The sequence below is a fragment of the Oncorhynchus clarkii genome, chromosome 30 (assembly GCF_045791955.1).
Source record: "Oncorhynchus clarkii lewisi isolate Uvic-CL-2024 chromosome 30, UVic_Ocla_1.0, whole genome shotgun sequence".
Lineage (NCBI taxonomy): Eukaryota > Metazoa > Chordata > Actinopteri > Salmoniformes > Salmonidae > Oncorhynchus > Oncorhynchus clarkii.
Window position 1 is genome coordinate 48270691 of NC_092176.1, and position 16718 is coordinate 48287408.

The 16718-nt window shown below is 45.7% G+C and overlaps 1 protein-coding gene across 1 annotated transcript in view; it reads right to left on the reverse strand.

The window, feature by feature from the left end:
* Positions 1 to 12856: 12856 nt before the first annotated feature.
* Positions 12857 to 16718, reverse strand: part of LOC139389572 (ADAM metallopeptidase with thrombospondin type 1 motif, 3) — a 187995-nt gene continuing 184133 nt past the window's right edge. The window contains exon 23 of the mRNA XM_071136391.1: positions 12857 to 13421. Coding sequence (XP_070992492.1) covers positions 12997 to 13421 — 425 coding nt within the window. The 3' untranslated portion in view covers positions 12857 to 12996. The remainder of the gene's footprint in view (positions 13422 to 16718) is intronic.

A 16718-nucleotide genomic window follows, 5' to 3' on the forward strand; every position in this document is an offset into this window, starting at 1 on the left:
CCGGGCACTCTGATGGCAACCCAGACCCCCTACTCCACCTACAAACCGGGCCCAAAAATTTTGACGGGGCATAGATAATCACTTAGACCCTCTACACCTTTTAAGAAGAGACGCTCAGAGGGGCCAGCCGAAAAAAGTTTAGACTGGCAACCTAGTCTCATTGTAGGAACGTCGACTTCGCCTAACATAACGTCTTTTTTTCAGGCTTCAACGAATGGCACAACAGGCTCCCACCACTACAACCCCGACCACACAGGACAACCCGGCCTCACAAACCCAAGACCAACCGGAACCGAGAACAAATCAAATCAAATCGAACAAAGAAACCCTTCTAAAAAAGCGGCCAAACCCCCACCATACCAGAGGACCCAGAGACCCGGTCATACCCTCACAAGGTTGACATAGGGAAGGGCTCCTTTTGGGCAACACAAACCCTCCTAACCTTCCCCCACATCATACCCTGACCAGGGTGATTGAGGGAACGGAGCAGAGGCAGAGTGTTAAGGTGGCCTCTGCATTTTCATCTCCATCCCATACCCAGACCTGGGTGGTATGGAATGATAATCAGCAGGTACAGGTTATAACTCCAAAACCATCTATCTCCACATACTCTACCCAGTCAACACCATCATTCATGGGATTGCTGGACAGAACCATTGGATGTCATCCCCAGCAGGCAACCAAACCCACAGCCAATCCAACATGATGGGAATCCAGGACCTTCTAGAAACCTAGCCCCTCGAGAAGGACATGCCTCAAACCTACCAAACAGGTCACCTCTTCAAACAGAATACCACCACCGCTCACCACACCATAGGATGGAGAGATAGGACGTGGACACCCCAGAGGACGGTCCCCCACATAGGACCAGAGGGCACCAGTACCGGACCACCTCTATGAGCACTTAGACTGCGGGAAACTCAAAGAACACCAACTTCCTTCACCCCAACAGAAGCTATCCATTCTTGGACCCTGACTCCGTGCTTTGTCCCCCTCCAGAAACTCCACGGACCGGATTAACCCACCCACTCCATCAAAACAGCAAACCCAGCCAAAAGGCGAAGCCCTCACCAATCCAGTGGAGAGATAGGATGTGGACACCCCAGAGGACGGTCCCCATCACAGGACCAGAGGGCCCCAAAACCAAACCACCTTTACAAACACTAAAGACGCTGCAGGAAATTCCAAAAACACCATAAACTTCCTACAACCCAACAGAAGCTATTGATTTGTGGACCCTGACCCCGTGCTCTGTCCCCCTCCAGAAACCCCACGGACCGGATAAACCCACCTGCTCCATCCAGCAGCAAAACACAGCGAAAGGCGAAGCCCTCACCGATCCAGTACCGCAGGGTTAATGCCTCCACAGGTGGAACAATACCACAGCAAAATATAAGAAACTGTTTGGAAGACCAGACCCTCACCACTACCACTCTGAAAAAAACGGGACAACCTGGTCTCACCAACCCAAGACCCACAAGAACCAATGTTAAAGGAACTCTCCCAAGATAGAGGCCCAACCCTACCACACCCGATGGCCCACTTCCACCATACAACTCACCAAGATACCGGGTGGCGACCCACATCCAGAAGAGACTACGGCCAAAATAACTACTCCCTCTTCACACACCGATCCTGGCCTCCCAAATGAATAACACAAAAAAAACCTCAAGGATTCCTTGGTATACAACCACCTTTAAAGACCACAACAAAGGAACCAAAGAATCTCACCGGGACCCACGGACCAAGGATGGACCTCCCAAACCCCTCGAGGACCAACACCACTTCCCACGGGAACCGATGTCAAAAGAACTCTCCCTAGAAGCGGATCAACCCCACCATACCTGATGGCCTACCCCCACCATACAACTCACCCAGCTTCCGAGTGGCTACTCGCATCCCCCCAAAAATGATGTCTCAAATCCAAAAAACTACTCTCTCTTCAAAGGGAACACAAAAAAAAAAAAACCTCAAGGATTCCTTGGTCAGCAGCCACCTCCAAAATAAAACCACAACGTAGACATCAAAGAATCCCACCGAGACTCACGGACCAAGGATGGACCTCCCAAAAATAACCCTCCAGGACCAACACCACTACCACGGGCTGGACCACCACTGAGGCTTCCAGTACAGCGGAGGAACATCTGGACATACACTGCACCTGCACCTTACACACCCCACATCCCATACAAAAGACAGGGGGTCATTAAGACCACAAAAACAGACCTCCAATAGCACCATAGAGTTACCATGACCATGGACTCTCAATATAACTTTCCTGTAGCTACTTTACTAGCACCATAGAGTTACCATGACCATGGACTCTCAATAACACTTTCCTTGAGCCACTTTGCCAAACACTATAGAGTTACCGTGACCACGGACTCTCAAAAAATTTAAAAAAATAAAAAAAAAAATAATAAATAAAAAAAAATAATTATATCTATATGATTTTTTCTTTTTTCTTTTTTTGTTTCTGGAAGTAAGGGTTACCATGACCATGGACCCTTGACGGAAGAAACAATAAAATAGAACACAAATAGACCAAATTTAAACAAAAAACCTTCACCAACCTACCATCCTTCTAAAATATTTTTTGGAGACACCCACCAGCACCCCCAACGGACGAGAACCTTTTTTCTCCAACAACTCTGGGGACCCCGACCTTGGCGACTCCCCCGCAGCGATTACACCCTAAGCAATTAGGCCCTTCCATACACCAAGCAAGAAGACAGGAGGATATGGATAGACCGGACTCCTTCGGGACCTCTCGGGGTTCTGTTGGCAGACCAATCGGCTCAACCCTCCCAGCCCCTTTACACACGGGAGACTCACGTAACGCGCTGGACGACTATCTACCCCAGTTTAGAATTGGATTGGCAGTATGTTCAGTAGCGCGTGGGTGGTCCTAGCGGGTTGGGGCAGTTAAGTCCTCGAAAAGAGGGGCTTTTGGGTCAGGCGCTGCGGCTGGAGGACTCGCATTGGCCGTGTAATCCCTGGGGTGCCCAGATAATGTCTGGCGGAGAATTGGATCCCACGGAATAATTTCCCATGCGGGGATCCCTTACCCCGCCGTACTTAGCCTGGACAACCGATCCATTTTTTACATGGACTACGAACAAATTCACTGTCTAGGGAAGATATACCTCTGGAAACGTTACGATCCTGGAAGGGAGTAACTCCACTGGTCACTATCACCCAAAACCACTGAATCACTTACGACTGAGATGGTGGGGATAGAAACACCCAATTAACTTCTACTACTGCCGGACGTTTTATACGTAAGCCAGAGAAGGTTTGCCGGTTCCTAAACCCTCCATACACCTACCGAAACACAGGACGAAACTCCAAGGGCGGATGCATGACAACCGTATAGAGGGCTCGCCTTCTAGGTTTTTGTCTGCTCAAACTACTGGTAGTTTAAAGACTGACCACTTGACAGGGACACATGGCAACCGACTGAGGTCCGGACCTGCACAAGGTACGCAACTCGATGGTTTTGCCTGATCCTACGCCGAGTATACCCATACAGACCAGCTGGATTTGACTAGACATGGGTTAATTTGGAATTAGGATCCTGGAAGGGAATAACTCCTAATTACACACATGATTGAAAACATCCAGGACCAAAGACTGACGAACACTGAAGTTAATACATAGACAACATGGATCTAAAAAAGAAGGATCCGAAAGAGAGTAAAACTCCTAGGTTGCACTATGCTTTCCACTTCCGTTGACATAGCGGACCTAGACATCATGACCATACCACTAAACATGGACACATGGCAACCAACCGAGGACCGGACCTGCATAAGGTACGCAACTCAAGGGTTTTGCCTGATCCTAAGTTGAGTTGACAGACCTACCTAAACCTAACCTTAACCATTCTGAAATACTATACCTAAACCTAACCCTAACCCTAACCCTATAACACTAACCCTAACCCCAACCCCAACCCTAACCCTAACCCTAACCCTAACCTTAACCACTCTAAAAAACCCTTACCTAACCCTAAACACTAACCCTAACCCTAACCTTAACCATTTTGAAAAACTATACCTAAACTTAACCTTAACCACTCTAAAAAAAAACTTACCTAAACCTAACCTTAAACTCTCCAAAAAAAACTATTCATCACCCTAAACCTAACCTTAACCACTCTTAAAACTATACCTAAACCTAAAACCTACTGACAGACAGTCTTTTAACCCAACCAACGGGTTAATCTACAAGTGGGCAACCATGGGGCCTACTACTTTGGCCGGCCGCGCCCGGACCCACCCGGACCGCGCGTATATTATGTGGAGTGCACACCCCTCCCTTCCCCCCCCTTCGGCTTCCACGTGTCAGAGATGGAAGTGGATCAACCGACTCAAAACTAGACAAACTAACCCTAACCCTAACCCCTAACCCCTAACCCTAACCCCCTAACCCTAACCCTAACCCCTAACCCTAACCCTAACCCCTAACCCTAACCCCCTAATCCCAACCCTAACCCCTAACCCCTAACCCTAACCCTAACCCTACCCTAACCCTAACCCCTAACCCTAACCCTAACCCCTAACCCTAACCCTGGTTTGTTTGGTTTTAGTTTGGCATTTCCCCCCTTTTATTTAGGTTTTTCCTTTCTTTTAACAGAATTAAAACAATACAACCAAATAAATGCACAATAATGCTTTTATGTTCATATTTGACAACACTATTGTTGAATGAATCTCTCACCACATCGGCTCCTGCACTGTCACCCAGAAAAAGAGGCAATTTGGAACTTACTTCAGTTTAATTTATGATCTTAGGAGGACACCTACAGGCCTTTTTTAAGTACTACACCTATTATATTAGATCATCAGAAATGGGAGGGATATACAGGAGATAGGCCTGTGCACCGTAAAACAAACTAGCTGACACAAAACACAATTATATTCCAAACCTAACCCTAACCCTAACCCTACCCTAACCCAACCCTCCCCCCCTTCAGCTACCACGTGTCAGAGATGGAAGTGGATCAACTGACTCACAACTAGAAACCAACTAACCCTAACCCCTAATCCTTAAACTTGAACCTTAAGCATAACCTTAACCCTAAACTCTAAACCCAACCCCGACCCCTAACCCTCTAACAATAACCCTAACCCTCACCTAACCCCCCAACACTAACCCTAACCTAACCCTAAAACCCTAATCCCACCCTAATCCTAACCCTAAGAAACAAAAACCTAACCCTAACGAGTGTAGGAAACCCTAACCCTTACTGATGGAAGTAACCCTAACCCTTACTGATGGAGGTAAACCTAACCCTTACTGATGGAGGTAACCCTAACCCTTACTGATGGAGGTGACCCTAACCCTTACTGATGGAAGTGAAATTAACCCTTACTGATGGAGGTGACCCTAACCCTTACTTATAGAAGTAACCCTTACTGATGGAGGTGACCCTAACCCTTACTGATGGAGGTAACACTTACTGATGGAAGTGACCCTAACCCTTACTGATGGAGCTAACCCTTACTGATGAAAGTGACCCTAACCCTTACTGATGGAGGTGACCCTAACCCTTACTGACGGAAGTGACCCTAACCCTTAATGATGGAGGTAACCCTAACCCTTACTGATGGAGGTAACCCTAACCCTTACTGATGGAGGTAACCCTAACCCTTACTGATGGAAGTGAAATTAACCCTTACTGATGGAGGTGACCCTAACCCTTACTGATAGAAGTAACCCTTACTGATGGAGGTGACCCTAACCCTTACTGATGGAGGTAACACTTACTGATGGAAGTGACCCTAACCCTTACTGATGGAGCTAACCCTTACTGATGAAAGTGACCCTAACCCTTACTGATGGAGGTGACCCTAACCCTTACAGATGGAGGTGACCCTAACCCTTACTGATGGAGGTAATCCTAACCCTTACTGATGGTAGTGACCCTAACCCTTACTGATGGAAGAAACCCTTACTGATGGAGATGACCCTAACCCTTACTGATATAAGTAACCCTTACTGATGGAGGTGACCCTAACCCTTACTGATGGAGGTGACCCTAACCCTTACTGATGGAAGTGACCCTAACCCTTAATGATGGAAGTGACCCTAACCCTTACTGATGGAAGTATCCTTAACCCTTACTGATGGAGGTGACCCTAACCCTTACTGATGGAGGTGACCCTAACCCTTACTGATGGAAGTGCACCTAACCCTTACTGATGGAAGTTACCCTAACCCTTACTGATGGAAGCAACCCTAACCCTTACTGATGGAAGTGACCCTAACCCTTACTGATGGAGCTAACCCTTACTGATGGAAGTGACCCTAACCCTTACTGATGGAGGTGACCCTAACCCTTACTGATGGAGGTGTAACCCTAACCTTACTGGAGCTAACCCTTACTGATGGAGCTAACCCTTACTGATGGAGTAACCCTAACCCTTACTGATGGAGCTAACCCTTACTGATGACCCTAACCCTAACCCTTACTGATGGAGTAGGTAACCATTACTGATAACCTTAAACCTTACTGATGGTAGTGACCCTAACCCTTACTGATGGTAGTGACCCTTTTACTGATGTAACCCTTACTGATGGAGGTAACCCTTACTGATGGAGGTAACCATTACTGAACTGGTGGAAGTGACCCTAACCCTTACTGATGGAGGTGACCCTAACCCTTACTGATGGAAGTGCACCTAACCCTTACTGATGGAAGTTACCCTAACCCTTACTGATGGAAGCAACCCTAACCCTTACTGATGGAAGTTACTGATGGAGATGGAGGTGACCCTAACCCTTACTGATGGAGGTGACCCTTACCCTTACTGATAACCCTAACCCTTACTGATGGAGGTAACCATTACTGATGGAGGTAACCCTAACCCTTACTGATGGAAGTGACCCTAACCCTTACTGATGGAAGTGACCCTTACCCTTACTGATGGAAGTGACCCTAACCCTTACTGATGGAGGTAACACTTACTGATGGAGGTAACCCTAACCCTTACTGATGGAAGTGACCCTAACCCTTACTGATGGAGCTAACCCTTACTGATGGAGCTAACCCTTACTGATGTAAGTGACCCTAACCCTAATTGATGGAGGTAACCCTCAACCAAGCTGATGGAGGTAACCCTAACCCTTACTGATGGAGCTAACCCTTACTGATGGAAGTGACCCTAACCCTTACTGATGGAATTGACCCTTACTGATGGAGGTAACCCTTACTGATGTAGGTAACCATTACTGATGGAAGTGACCTTAAACCTTACTGATGGTAGTGACCCTAACCCTTACTGATGGTAGTGACCCTTTTACTGATGGAAGTAACCCTTACTGATGGAGGTAACCCTTACTGATGGAGGTAACCATTACTGATGGAGGTAACCATTACTGGTGGAAGTGACCCTAATCCTTACTGATGGAGGTGACCCTAACCCTTACTGATGGAGGTAACCCTTACTGATGGTGGTAACCCTAACCCTTACTGATGGAGGTAACCCTAACCCTTACTGATGGAGGTAACCCTAACCCTTACTGATGGATTTAACCCTAACCCTTACTGATGGAAGTGACCCTAACCCTTACTGATGGAAGTGACCCTAACCCTTACTGATGGAAGTGTCCCTAACCCTTACTGATGGTGGTAACCCTTACTGATGGAGGTAACCCTAATAATGACGAGACCGGAGACAAAGTAATTAGTTCAACCATTCATTAGATCCCCCATGATGCTCTCTGTACAACTACGATAAGTACGGATTAGTACAACCCTAATATATAAAACACTAGCTAGCTTCCTCAATCAATAAAAGCTTTGCATAACATTAGCAGCAACGTCTTTACACTAGAACCGCCTAAGTGCCAACGACCACTGACATTTGATTTTGCAAATAAATACAAAATCTGCAACAAAAAAGCTGTCCTGCTCCTTCCATTACTTTCTGTAAATGTTTCTATTTTATACTGCTCATTTGTCAGATTTTTGAAATCAAACAAAAATGTATTTAGAACCTTTTTTACACCTATTCCTAACTTAATCCGCCAAGACAATGTGCTGTAGGACGTTGATACCCAGCCAGGTGCTATTGCGTCGGTCTCTGCTAATGAATAACCAATTGATGAATGAGCAATAATTGTGCACCTTACTAACTGAATGATTAGGAAGGTGAGGCGGATGATTTAAGAAAAACAATAGTGTAATGACGAGTTTGTGTTATGCCTATAGTGGGGTAAAAAAGTATTTAGTCAGCCACCAATTGTGCAAGTTCTCCCACTTAAAAAGATGAGGCCTGTCATTTTCATCATAGGTACACTTCAACTATGACAGAAAAAATGAGAAGAAAAAAAATCCAGAAAATCACATTGTAGGATTTTTAATGAATTTATTTGCAAATTATGGTGGAAAATCAGTATTTGGTCACCTACAAACAAGCAAGATTTCTGGCTCTCACATTTCTGGCTCTGGAAGACATACCTGTAACTTCTTTAAGAGGCTCTTCTGTCCTCCACTCGTTACCTGTATTAATGGCACCTGTTTGAACTTGTTATCAGGTATAAAAGACACCAGTCCATAAGCTCAAACAGTCACACTCCAAACTCCACTATGGCCAAGACCAAAGAGCTGTCAAAGGACACCAGAAACAAAATTGTAGACCTGTATCAGACTGGGAAGACTGAATCTGCAATAGGTAAGCAGCTTGGTTTGAAGAAATCAACTGTGGGAGCAATTATTAGGAAATGGAAGACATAAAAGACCACTGATAATCCCCCTCGATCTGGAGCTCCACGCAAGATCTCACCCCGTGGGGTCAAAATGATCACAAGAACGGTGAGCAAAAATCCCAGAACCACACGGGGGGACCTAGTGAATGACCTGCAAAGAGCTGGGACCAAAGTAACAAAGCCTACCATCAGTAACACACTACGCCGCCAGGGACTCAAATCCTGCAGTGCTAGACGTGTCCCCCTGCTTAAGCCAGTACATGTCCAGGCCCATCTGAAGTTTGCTAGAGAGCATTTGGATGATCCAGAAGAAGATTGGGAGAATGTCATATGGTCAGATGAAACCAAAATATAACTTTTTGGTAAAAGCTCAACTCGTCCTGTTTGGAGGACAAAGAATGCTGAGTTGCATCCAAAGAACACCATACCTACTGTGAAGCATGGCGGTGGAAACATCATGCTTTGGGGCTGTTTTTCTGCAAAGGGACCAGGACGACTGATCCGTGTAAAGGAAAGAATGAATGGGGCCATGTATTGTGAGATTTTGAGTGAAAACTTCCTTCCATCAGCAAGGGCATTGAAGGTGAAACGTGGCTGGGTCTTTCAGCATGACAATGATCCCAAACACACCGCCCGGGCAACGAAGGAGTGGCTTCGTAAGAAGCATTTCAAGGTCCTGTAGTGGTCTAGCCAGTCTCCAGATCTCAACCCCATAGAAAATCTTTGGAGGGAGCTGAAAGTCCGTGTTGCCCAGCAACAGCCCCGCTCTAGAGGAGATCTGCATAGAGGAATGGGCCAAAATACCAGCAACAGTGTGTGAAAACCTTGTGAAGACATACAGAAAACGTTTGACCTCTGTCATTGCCAACAAGTATTGAGATAAACCTTTGTTATTGACCAAATACTTATTTTCCACCATAATTTGCAAATAAATTCATTAATAATCCTACAATGTGATTTTCTGGATTTCTTTTCTCATTTTGTCTGTCATAGTTGAAGTGTACCTATAATGAAAATTACAGGCCTCTCTCATCTTTTTAAGTGGGAGAACTTGCACAATTGGTGGCTGACTAAATACTTTTTTGCCTCACTGTATATCAGCAACAAATCATTTGACCGCAAGCCTTGCTGGTTGATATCATTCTTTTACCTTGTAAAAATAATCTTATGGGACTGTTTTATTTACTGCAACTCTATTACTAATCAAATGTATTGTAAGGAAACTAAAACATGCTACGTGTCGCAGTAGTCCTTTAGAATAATGCTAAACATATCCTTGACTGTATGGTTTCTAGTGTTAAACTCACTAACTCTGATCAGTGTGCTTCAGCATAGTTAGACAGACTACTACCCTATACATATCTCTATGTCCTCTGTGCACATGACTTCACTATTGCTAAATCTAAAGGCTCTATTCAATCCGCATAGCGGAAGTTCAGTTTTACAGAGTTATTGAAATTTAAAGGCAATATTCCCACGTTAGCGGAGACTGCATTCACGGTAACTCTGTATATGCCGGCTCAATTGGAAAGTACCTTTCCATTTCTATCCTGGAATCTGTAACGCTTCAGTTTTAGACTAAACAGAGCCCTAAATTATTTGATAGAATTTGAACAATCCTACTTTCTGTTGGTCATAGATGGACAAAATCACTTTGTTCTTACAGTTGAAGTTGTAATGAGTCTGCATACATTTGACTGGTGTCTCTGCACTGCCCAGTGGATGTTTAGCAGTACATGCTCTATCAGCAGTTATATGAAATAGTGCCAATATTGTCCAGTCGCTAAGTATGATCATATTTATTTTACAGTTATAAGCAAAGTGAAATCGCACAGTAAGTCATTTATAATTTGATTGTTACTATATTTAGAAAGCATTTCAGTCATTTCAAGCCCCATTGCCCCACTTTTGTTGAATAAGGAAAAATATCATGTATGTGACCCGTTTCAGGAAGCTAGGCATATGTCGCAGTTCATTACTTCACAGGAGAGGCGTTTTAATGTAATTCCAAAAAATATCTATGTATTTTTGGGCAAAAATGCCTTCTGGAAATCAACATTTTGCACTTTAACTCGTAAAAACCCAACTGTTTCCAGACAGAATACAGACAGTAGGTTCAGACTTACTTGTCGCCAATATTTTATGTCTCGTTGGTTTCATAACCACGCCTTACTAAGAATTCAGTAATGATGAGACAGGAGACAGGAATTAGTTCAACCATTTATCTAGAACGTGACATCCACGACATACTAGAACCCCCATGATGCGCTCTACGGTAAATATGGAGGGGCAAATGGTACAACACTAACAAACTAGCTAGCGTCCTCGATCATTAAAAGCTTTGCATAACATTAGCAGCAATGTCTTAAAGACAGCACATTAACCTTAAATGACAGGGGAAAATAAACTCACTGTAACTCTGAGCACTGTGTGTTTCAGCATAGTTCGAGACACCTACTACCCTCTATGTTCTCTGTGTTCAGTGTCTTGTTGGTTACTAACACAAGATCGTCTAATCTACCCACTCTACGTTTGACTGGCGGACAGCGGGTTGATTCCACTGACGGACAGCGGGTTGATTCCACTGACGGACAGCGGGTTGATTCCACTGGCGGACAGCGGGTCGATTCCACTGACGGACAGCGGGTCGATTCCACTGACGGACAGCGGGTCGATTCCACTGGCGGACAGCGGGTCGATTCCACTGGCGGACAGCGGGTCGATTCCACTGGCGGACAGCGGGTCGATTCCACTGACGGACAGCGGGTTGATTCCACTGGCGGACAGCGGGTTGATTCCACTGACGGACAGCGGGTTGATTCCACTGACGGACAGCGGGTTGATTCCACTGACGGACAGCGGGTTGATTCCACTGACGGACAGCGGGTTGATTCCACTGACGGACAGCGGGTTGATTCTACTGATGGACATCGGGTTGATTCCACTAATGTTGATCTGAAGTGAAAGCGTTGAGCTGGAATGAGGTGGTTGGTCTTGATGTTGGGTTTAGTTTGGTTATTATTAGAACCTATAATAATAATATTGTTTGGTTATTTCTACAACACCTCGGCAACCAGAAGGCACTTTACAGGAAAAAGAGCAGGACCACTATCTTAATAAATATTGACCTTCTAAATCCTATTTACAAGTACTATAACGACAGCACTAGGTCCTATAATGACAACACAGGAGTAAGAATGATCGGTTGCACATTGAACTCAACTGAAACATCATCAACGGTTTGTTCGCTATTGCAGTCAGATGCATTGTGGTTGACAAAATCATTTTACAATAAATAGCTCTCTCTCTCTCCCTCTCTGACAAAGCTAGACATCTATTATCATATGCTCCCTATAAAGATATTTTGTAAGTCCATCTTCACAAAAGCATTGGCATGGAGAGCTCACACAATGTGTGTGTTAAATACTAACAAACCCCCTGGTGGTATAGAATCCATAGATTCCCTCTCTAAAGGGCTTTAGGGATACTATATATCCCTCTCAGATGTGGTGATGGTCTGTTGTCTCTGCCTGTTGTCCCTGTGTGTTCATGAAGACATTAAACAGAGTATTGACAGCCTGATGAATATTCTGCTACAACAGCCTGTAGCCGAGTACTGTAGGGAACAAATAATACACCACCTGACATTTCATATTATGGTTCTGGAATATCTGCATATGGTTCTGGAATATCTGCATATGGTTCTGGAATATCTGCATATGGTTCTGGAATTTCTGCATATGGGTCTGGAGATGTTAGTATGTCTGTGGGCTTGTAGTTTAGGAACCAAAAGGTGATTTAACCTGTGACAGAGTCATCTTGCCTTCGTTATAATAATACTGACATTTTAACAATGTTTAATATATGTACTGTATATTATATAGTTTTTACAGTGACTTTTAGAAATAAGAGAGCGCCAGTAAAACAAAAATAGCTGGATATTGAAATTCTATACAACTAGAACAATTTCCTAAGAGTAACGTTGTAACATGACTGGGGCTTCAGTCCAACTGCTCTGGAGATACTGTATATGGTGGGTTTCAACTCAAACAACCTGTCACTGCTGCTTAGGGGGTCTCTAACACGAAAGTGAACCAGCACTTCTCCTTCCCTCCCTCCCTCCCTCCCTCCCTCCCGGTGATGTAGTGAGGTGAGAAAGGCAGGGTGGAGTGATATCTTTATGGAGTCCAGAGGAGGAACGATCCCACTTCATCTCTCCGTCTCCGTTAGAGCCACCTTTGTCTCCCTGAGCAACCGGCTCTTCCTCAACGTGTCCGTGCTTTAACCCTCCGTGGCATCTGACTGAACCGCGCCACTGGCAGTAAGTGATGACATCATGATGGATAGGTTCCTGACAGCGAGGCTACTGGGGGATGGAACCCTGCGGTGGAAGGAGCTTTTCCTGGGTGGGACCTTGTGGGCGTGTCTGATACTGGGGCATAGCGTTGAGGATCCATGGGGGGTCAGTAGGGAGCAAAGAGACAAATCACGCGTCCCATTGAGTGACTGAGTCTCCAGGAGCTGGGAGGCGGCGGCAAAGCGTACTTCCTGGTCCATCTCGGCGGCTTCTACTAGGAGGGGGGACAGGGTTCCTCTGCGTCTGCTACACGAGTCACAACACAGTTTATTGTATCCCGGGATAGAGCAGTATCTCACCAGGACCTCCATCTGACAGAATATAGACTTATCCCCGTTACACGGCTCATCTGAAACACAAACATAATATCAGGCCTTTAAAACAGAGGATATTCAAAAGATTTGACATGGTAATGAAAACATTCTCTTTTATCATAGATTCACACATCTGTACTTTCGTGTCATTATCTGCTTGGTCCAGTACACAGTGAACCACCACGGTGAAAAGCAGTTAAAGGTTAGGGGATATCTCCTTATACTATATTTGTGAAAATCTCATCAGTTTGGTGTAATCCCCCAATCTGTCATTGTCTTTAGTCTGAATAAAGCAGTGGATTAACAGCCTCCCTCTGCTGAATGTTGTGGAAATAGGCTAATTAATGTCTGCTATAGTTATTCAACTCCCTGCCTGCATCCCTAGTTATTCAACTCCCTCCCTAGTTATTCTACTCTCTCCCTGCCTAGTTATTCAGCTCCCTCCCTCCCTAGTTATTCAACTCTCCCTCCCTAGTTATTCAGCTCCCTCCCTCCCAAGTTATTCAGCTCCCTCCCTCCAAAGTTATTCAACTCCCTCCCTGGTTATTCAACTCCTTCCCTCCCTGGTTATTCAGCTCCCTCCCTCCCAAGTTATTCAACTCCCTCCCTAGTTATTCAACTCCTTCCCTCCCTGGTTATTCAGCTCCCTCCCTCCCAAATTATTCAACTCCCTCCCTCCCAAGTTATTCAACTCCCTCCCTCCCAAGTTATTCAACTCCCTCCCTCCCTAGTTATTCAACTCCCTCCCTCCCAAGTTATTCAACTCCCTCCCTCCCAAGTTATTCAACTCCCTCCCTCCCAAGTTATTCAACTCCCTCCCTCCCAAGTTATTCAACTCCCTCCCTCCCAAGTTATTCAACTCCCTCCCTCCCAAGTTATTCAACTCCCTCCATCCCAAGTTATTTAACTCCCTCCCTAGTTATTCAGCTCCCACCCTCCCTCCCTCCCTAGTTATTCAATTCCCTCCCACGTTATTCAGCACCCTCCCTAGTTATTCACAGGGGTGGGAGTTCAATAACTAGGTAGGTAAAAATCAAGGTAAAAATCTGTCGTTCTGCCCCTGAACAAGGCAGTTCACCCACTGTTCCTAGGCCGAAATTGAAAATAAGAATTTGTTCTTAACTGACTTGCCTAGTTAAATAAAGGTATAATAAAAAATACAATAAAAAAAATTCACTTCCCTCCCTCCCTAGTAATTCAGCTCCCTCCCACTGTAGTTAATGTAGCTCCCTCCGTCCTTAGTTATTCAGCTCCCTCCCTCCCTAGTTATTCAACTCCCTCCCAAGTTATTCAACTCCCTCCCTGCCAAGTTATTCAACTCCCTCCCTGCCAAGTTATTCAACTCCCTCCCTCCCAACTTATTCAAATCCATCCCTCCCTAGTTATTCAACTCCCTCCCTCCCAAGTTATTCAACTCCCTCCCTGCCAAGTTATTCAACTCCTTCCCTCCCAAGTTATTCAAATCCCTCCCTCCCTAGTTATTCATCTCCCTCACTCCCTAGTTATTCATCTCCCTCCCTCCCTAGTTATTCAGCTCCCTCCCTCCCTATTCAGCTCCCTCCCTCCCTAGTTATTCAGCTCCCTCCCTCCCTAGTTATTCAGCTCCCTCCCTCCCTAGTTATTCAGCTCCCTCCCTAGTTATTCAGCTCCCTCCCTAGTTATTCAATTCCCTCCCTAGTTATTCAACTCCCTAAACTAGATCTTCAACTCCCTAAACTAGTTATTCAACTCCCTCCCTCCCTAGTTATTCAACTCCCTCCCTCCCTAGTTATTCATCTCCCTCCCTCCCTAGTTATTCATCTCCCTCCCTCCCTAGTTATTCAGCTCCCTCCCTCCCTAGTTATTCAGCTCCCTCCCTCCCTAGTTATTCATCTCACTCCCTCCCTAGTTGTTCATCTCCCTCCCTCCCTAGATATTCAGATCCCTCCCTCCCTAGTTATTCAGATCCCTCCCTCCCTATTTATTCAGACCCCCCCCCCCTAGTTATTCAACTCCCACCCCACTAGTTATTCAGCTCCCTCCCTCCCTAGTTATTCAGCTCCCTCCATCCCTAGTTATTCAGCTCCCTCCCTAGTTATTCAGCTCCCTGCATAGTTATTCAACTCCCTGCCTACTTATTCAACTCCCTCCCTCCCTCACTAGCTATTCAAATCCCTAAACTAGTTTTTCAGCTCCCTCCCTCCCAAGTTAGTCAACTCCATCCCTCCCTAGTTATTCAACTCCATCCCTCCCAAGTTATTCAACTCCCTCCCTCCCTAGTTATTCAGCTCCCTCCCTCCCTAGTTATTCAGCTCCCTCCCTCCCTAGTTATTCAGCTCCCTCCCTAGTTATTCAGCTCCCTCCCTAGTTATTCAGCTCCCTCCCTCCCTAGTTATTCAGCTCCCTCCCTAGTTATTCAGCTCCCTCCCTCCCTAGTTATTCAGCTCCCTCCCTAGTTTTTCAACTCCCTCCCTAGTTCTTCAACTCCCTAAACTAGTTATCAAATTCCCTCCCTCCCTAGTTATTCAGCTCCCTCCCTAGTTATTCATCTCACTCCCTCCCTAGTTGTTCATCTCCCTCCCTCCCTAGATATTCAGATCCCTCCCTCCCTAGTTATTCAGATCCCTCCCTCCCTAGTTATTCAGATCCCTCCCCCCTAGTTATTCAACTCCCACCCCCACTAGTTATTCAGCTCCCTCCCTCCCTAGTTATTCAGCTCTCTCCATCCCTAGTTATTCAGCTCCCTCCCTAGTTATTCAACTCCCTGCCTAGTTATTCAACTCCCTGCCTACTTATTCAACTCCCTCCCTCCCTCACTAGCTATTCAAATCCATAAACTAGTTATTCAGCTCCCTCCCTCCCAAGTTAGTCAACTCCATCCCTCCCTAGTTATTCAACTCCATCCCTCCCAAGTTATTCAACTCCCTCCCTCCCTAGTTATTCAGCTCCCTCCCTCCCTAGTTATTCAGCTCCCTCCCTCCCTAGTTATTCAGCTCCCTCCCAAGTTATTCAGCGCCCTCCCTAGTTATTCAGCTCCCTCCCTCCCTAGTTATTCAGCTCCCTCCCTAGTTATTCAGCTCCCTCCCTCCCTAGTTATTCAGCTCCCTCCCTAGTTTTTCAACTCCCTCCCTAGTTCTTCAACTCCCTAAACTAGTTATCAAATTCCCTCCCTCCCTAGTTATTCAACTCCCTCCCTCCCTAGAAATTCAGCTCCCTCCTCCCTCCCTAGTAATTCAGCTCCCTCCCTCCCTAGTTATTCAGCTCCCTCCCTCCCTAGTTATTCAGCTCCCCCCTCCCTAGTTATTCAGCTCCCTCCCTCCCTAGTTATTCAGCTCCCTCCCTCCCTAGTTATT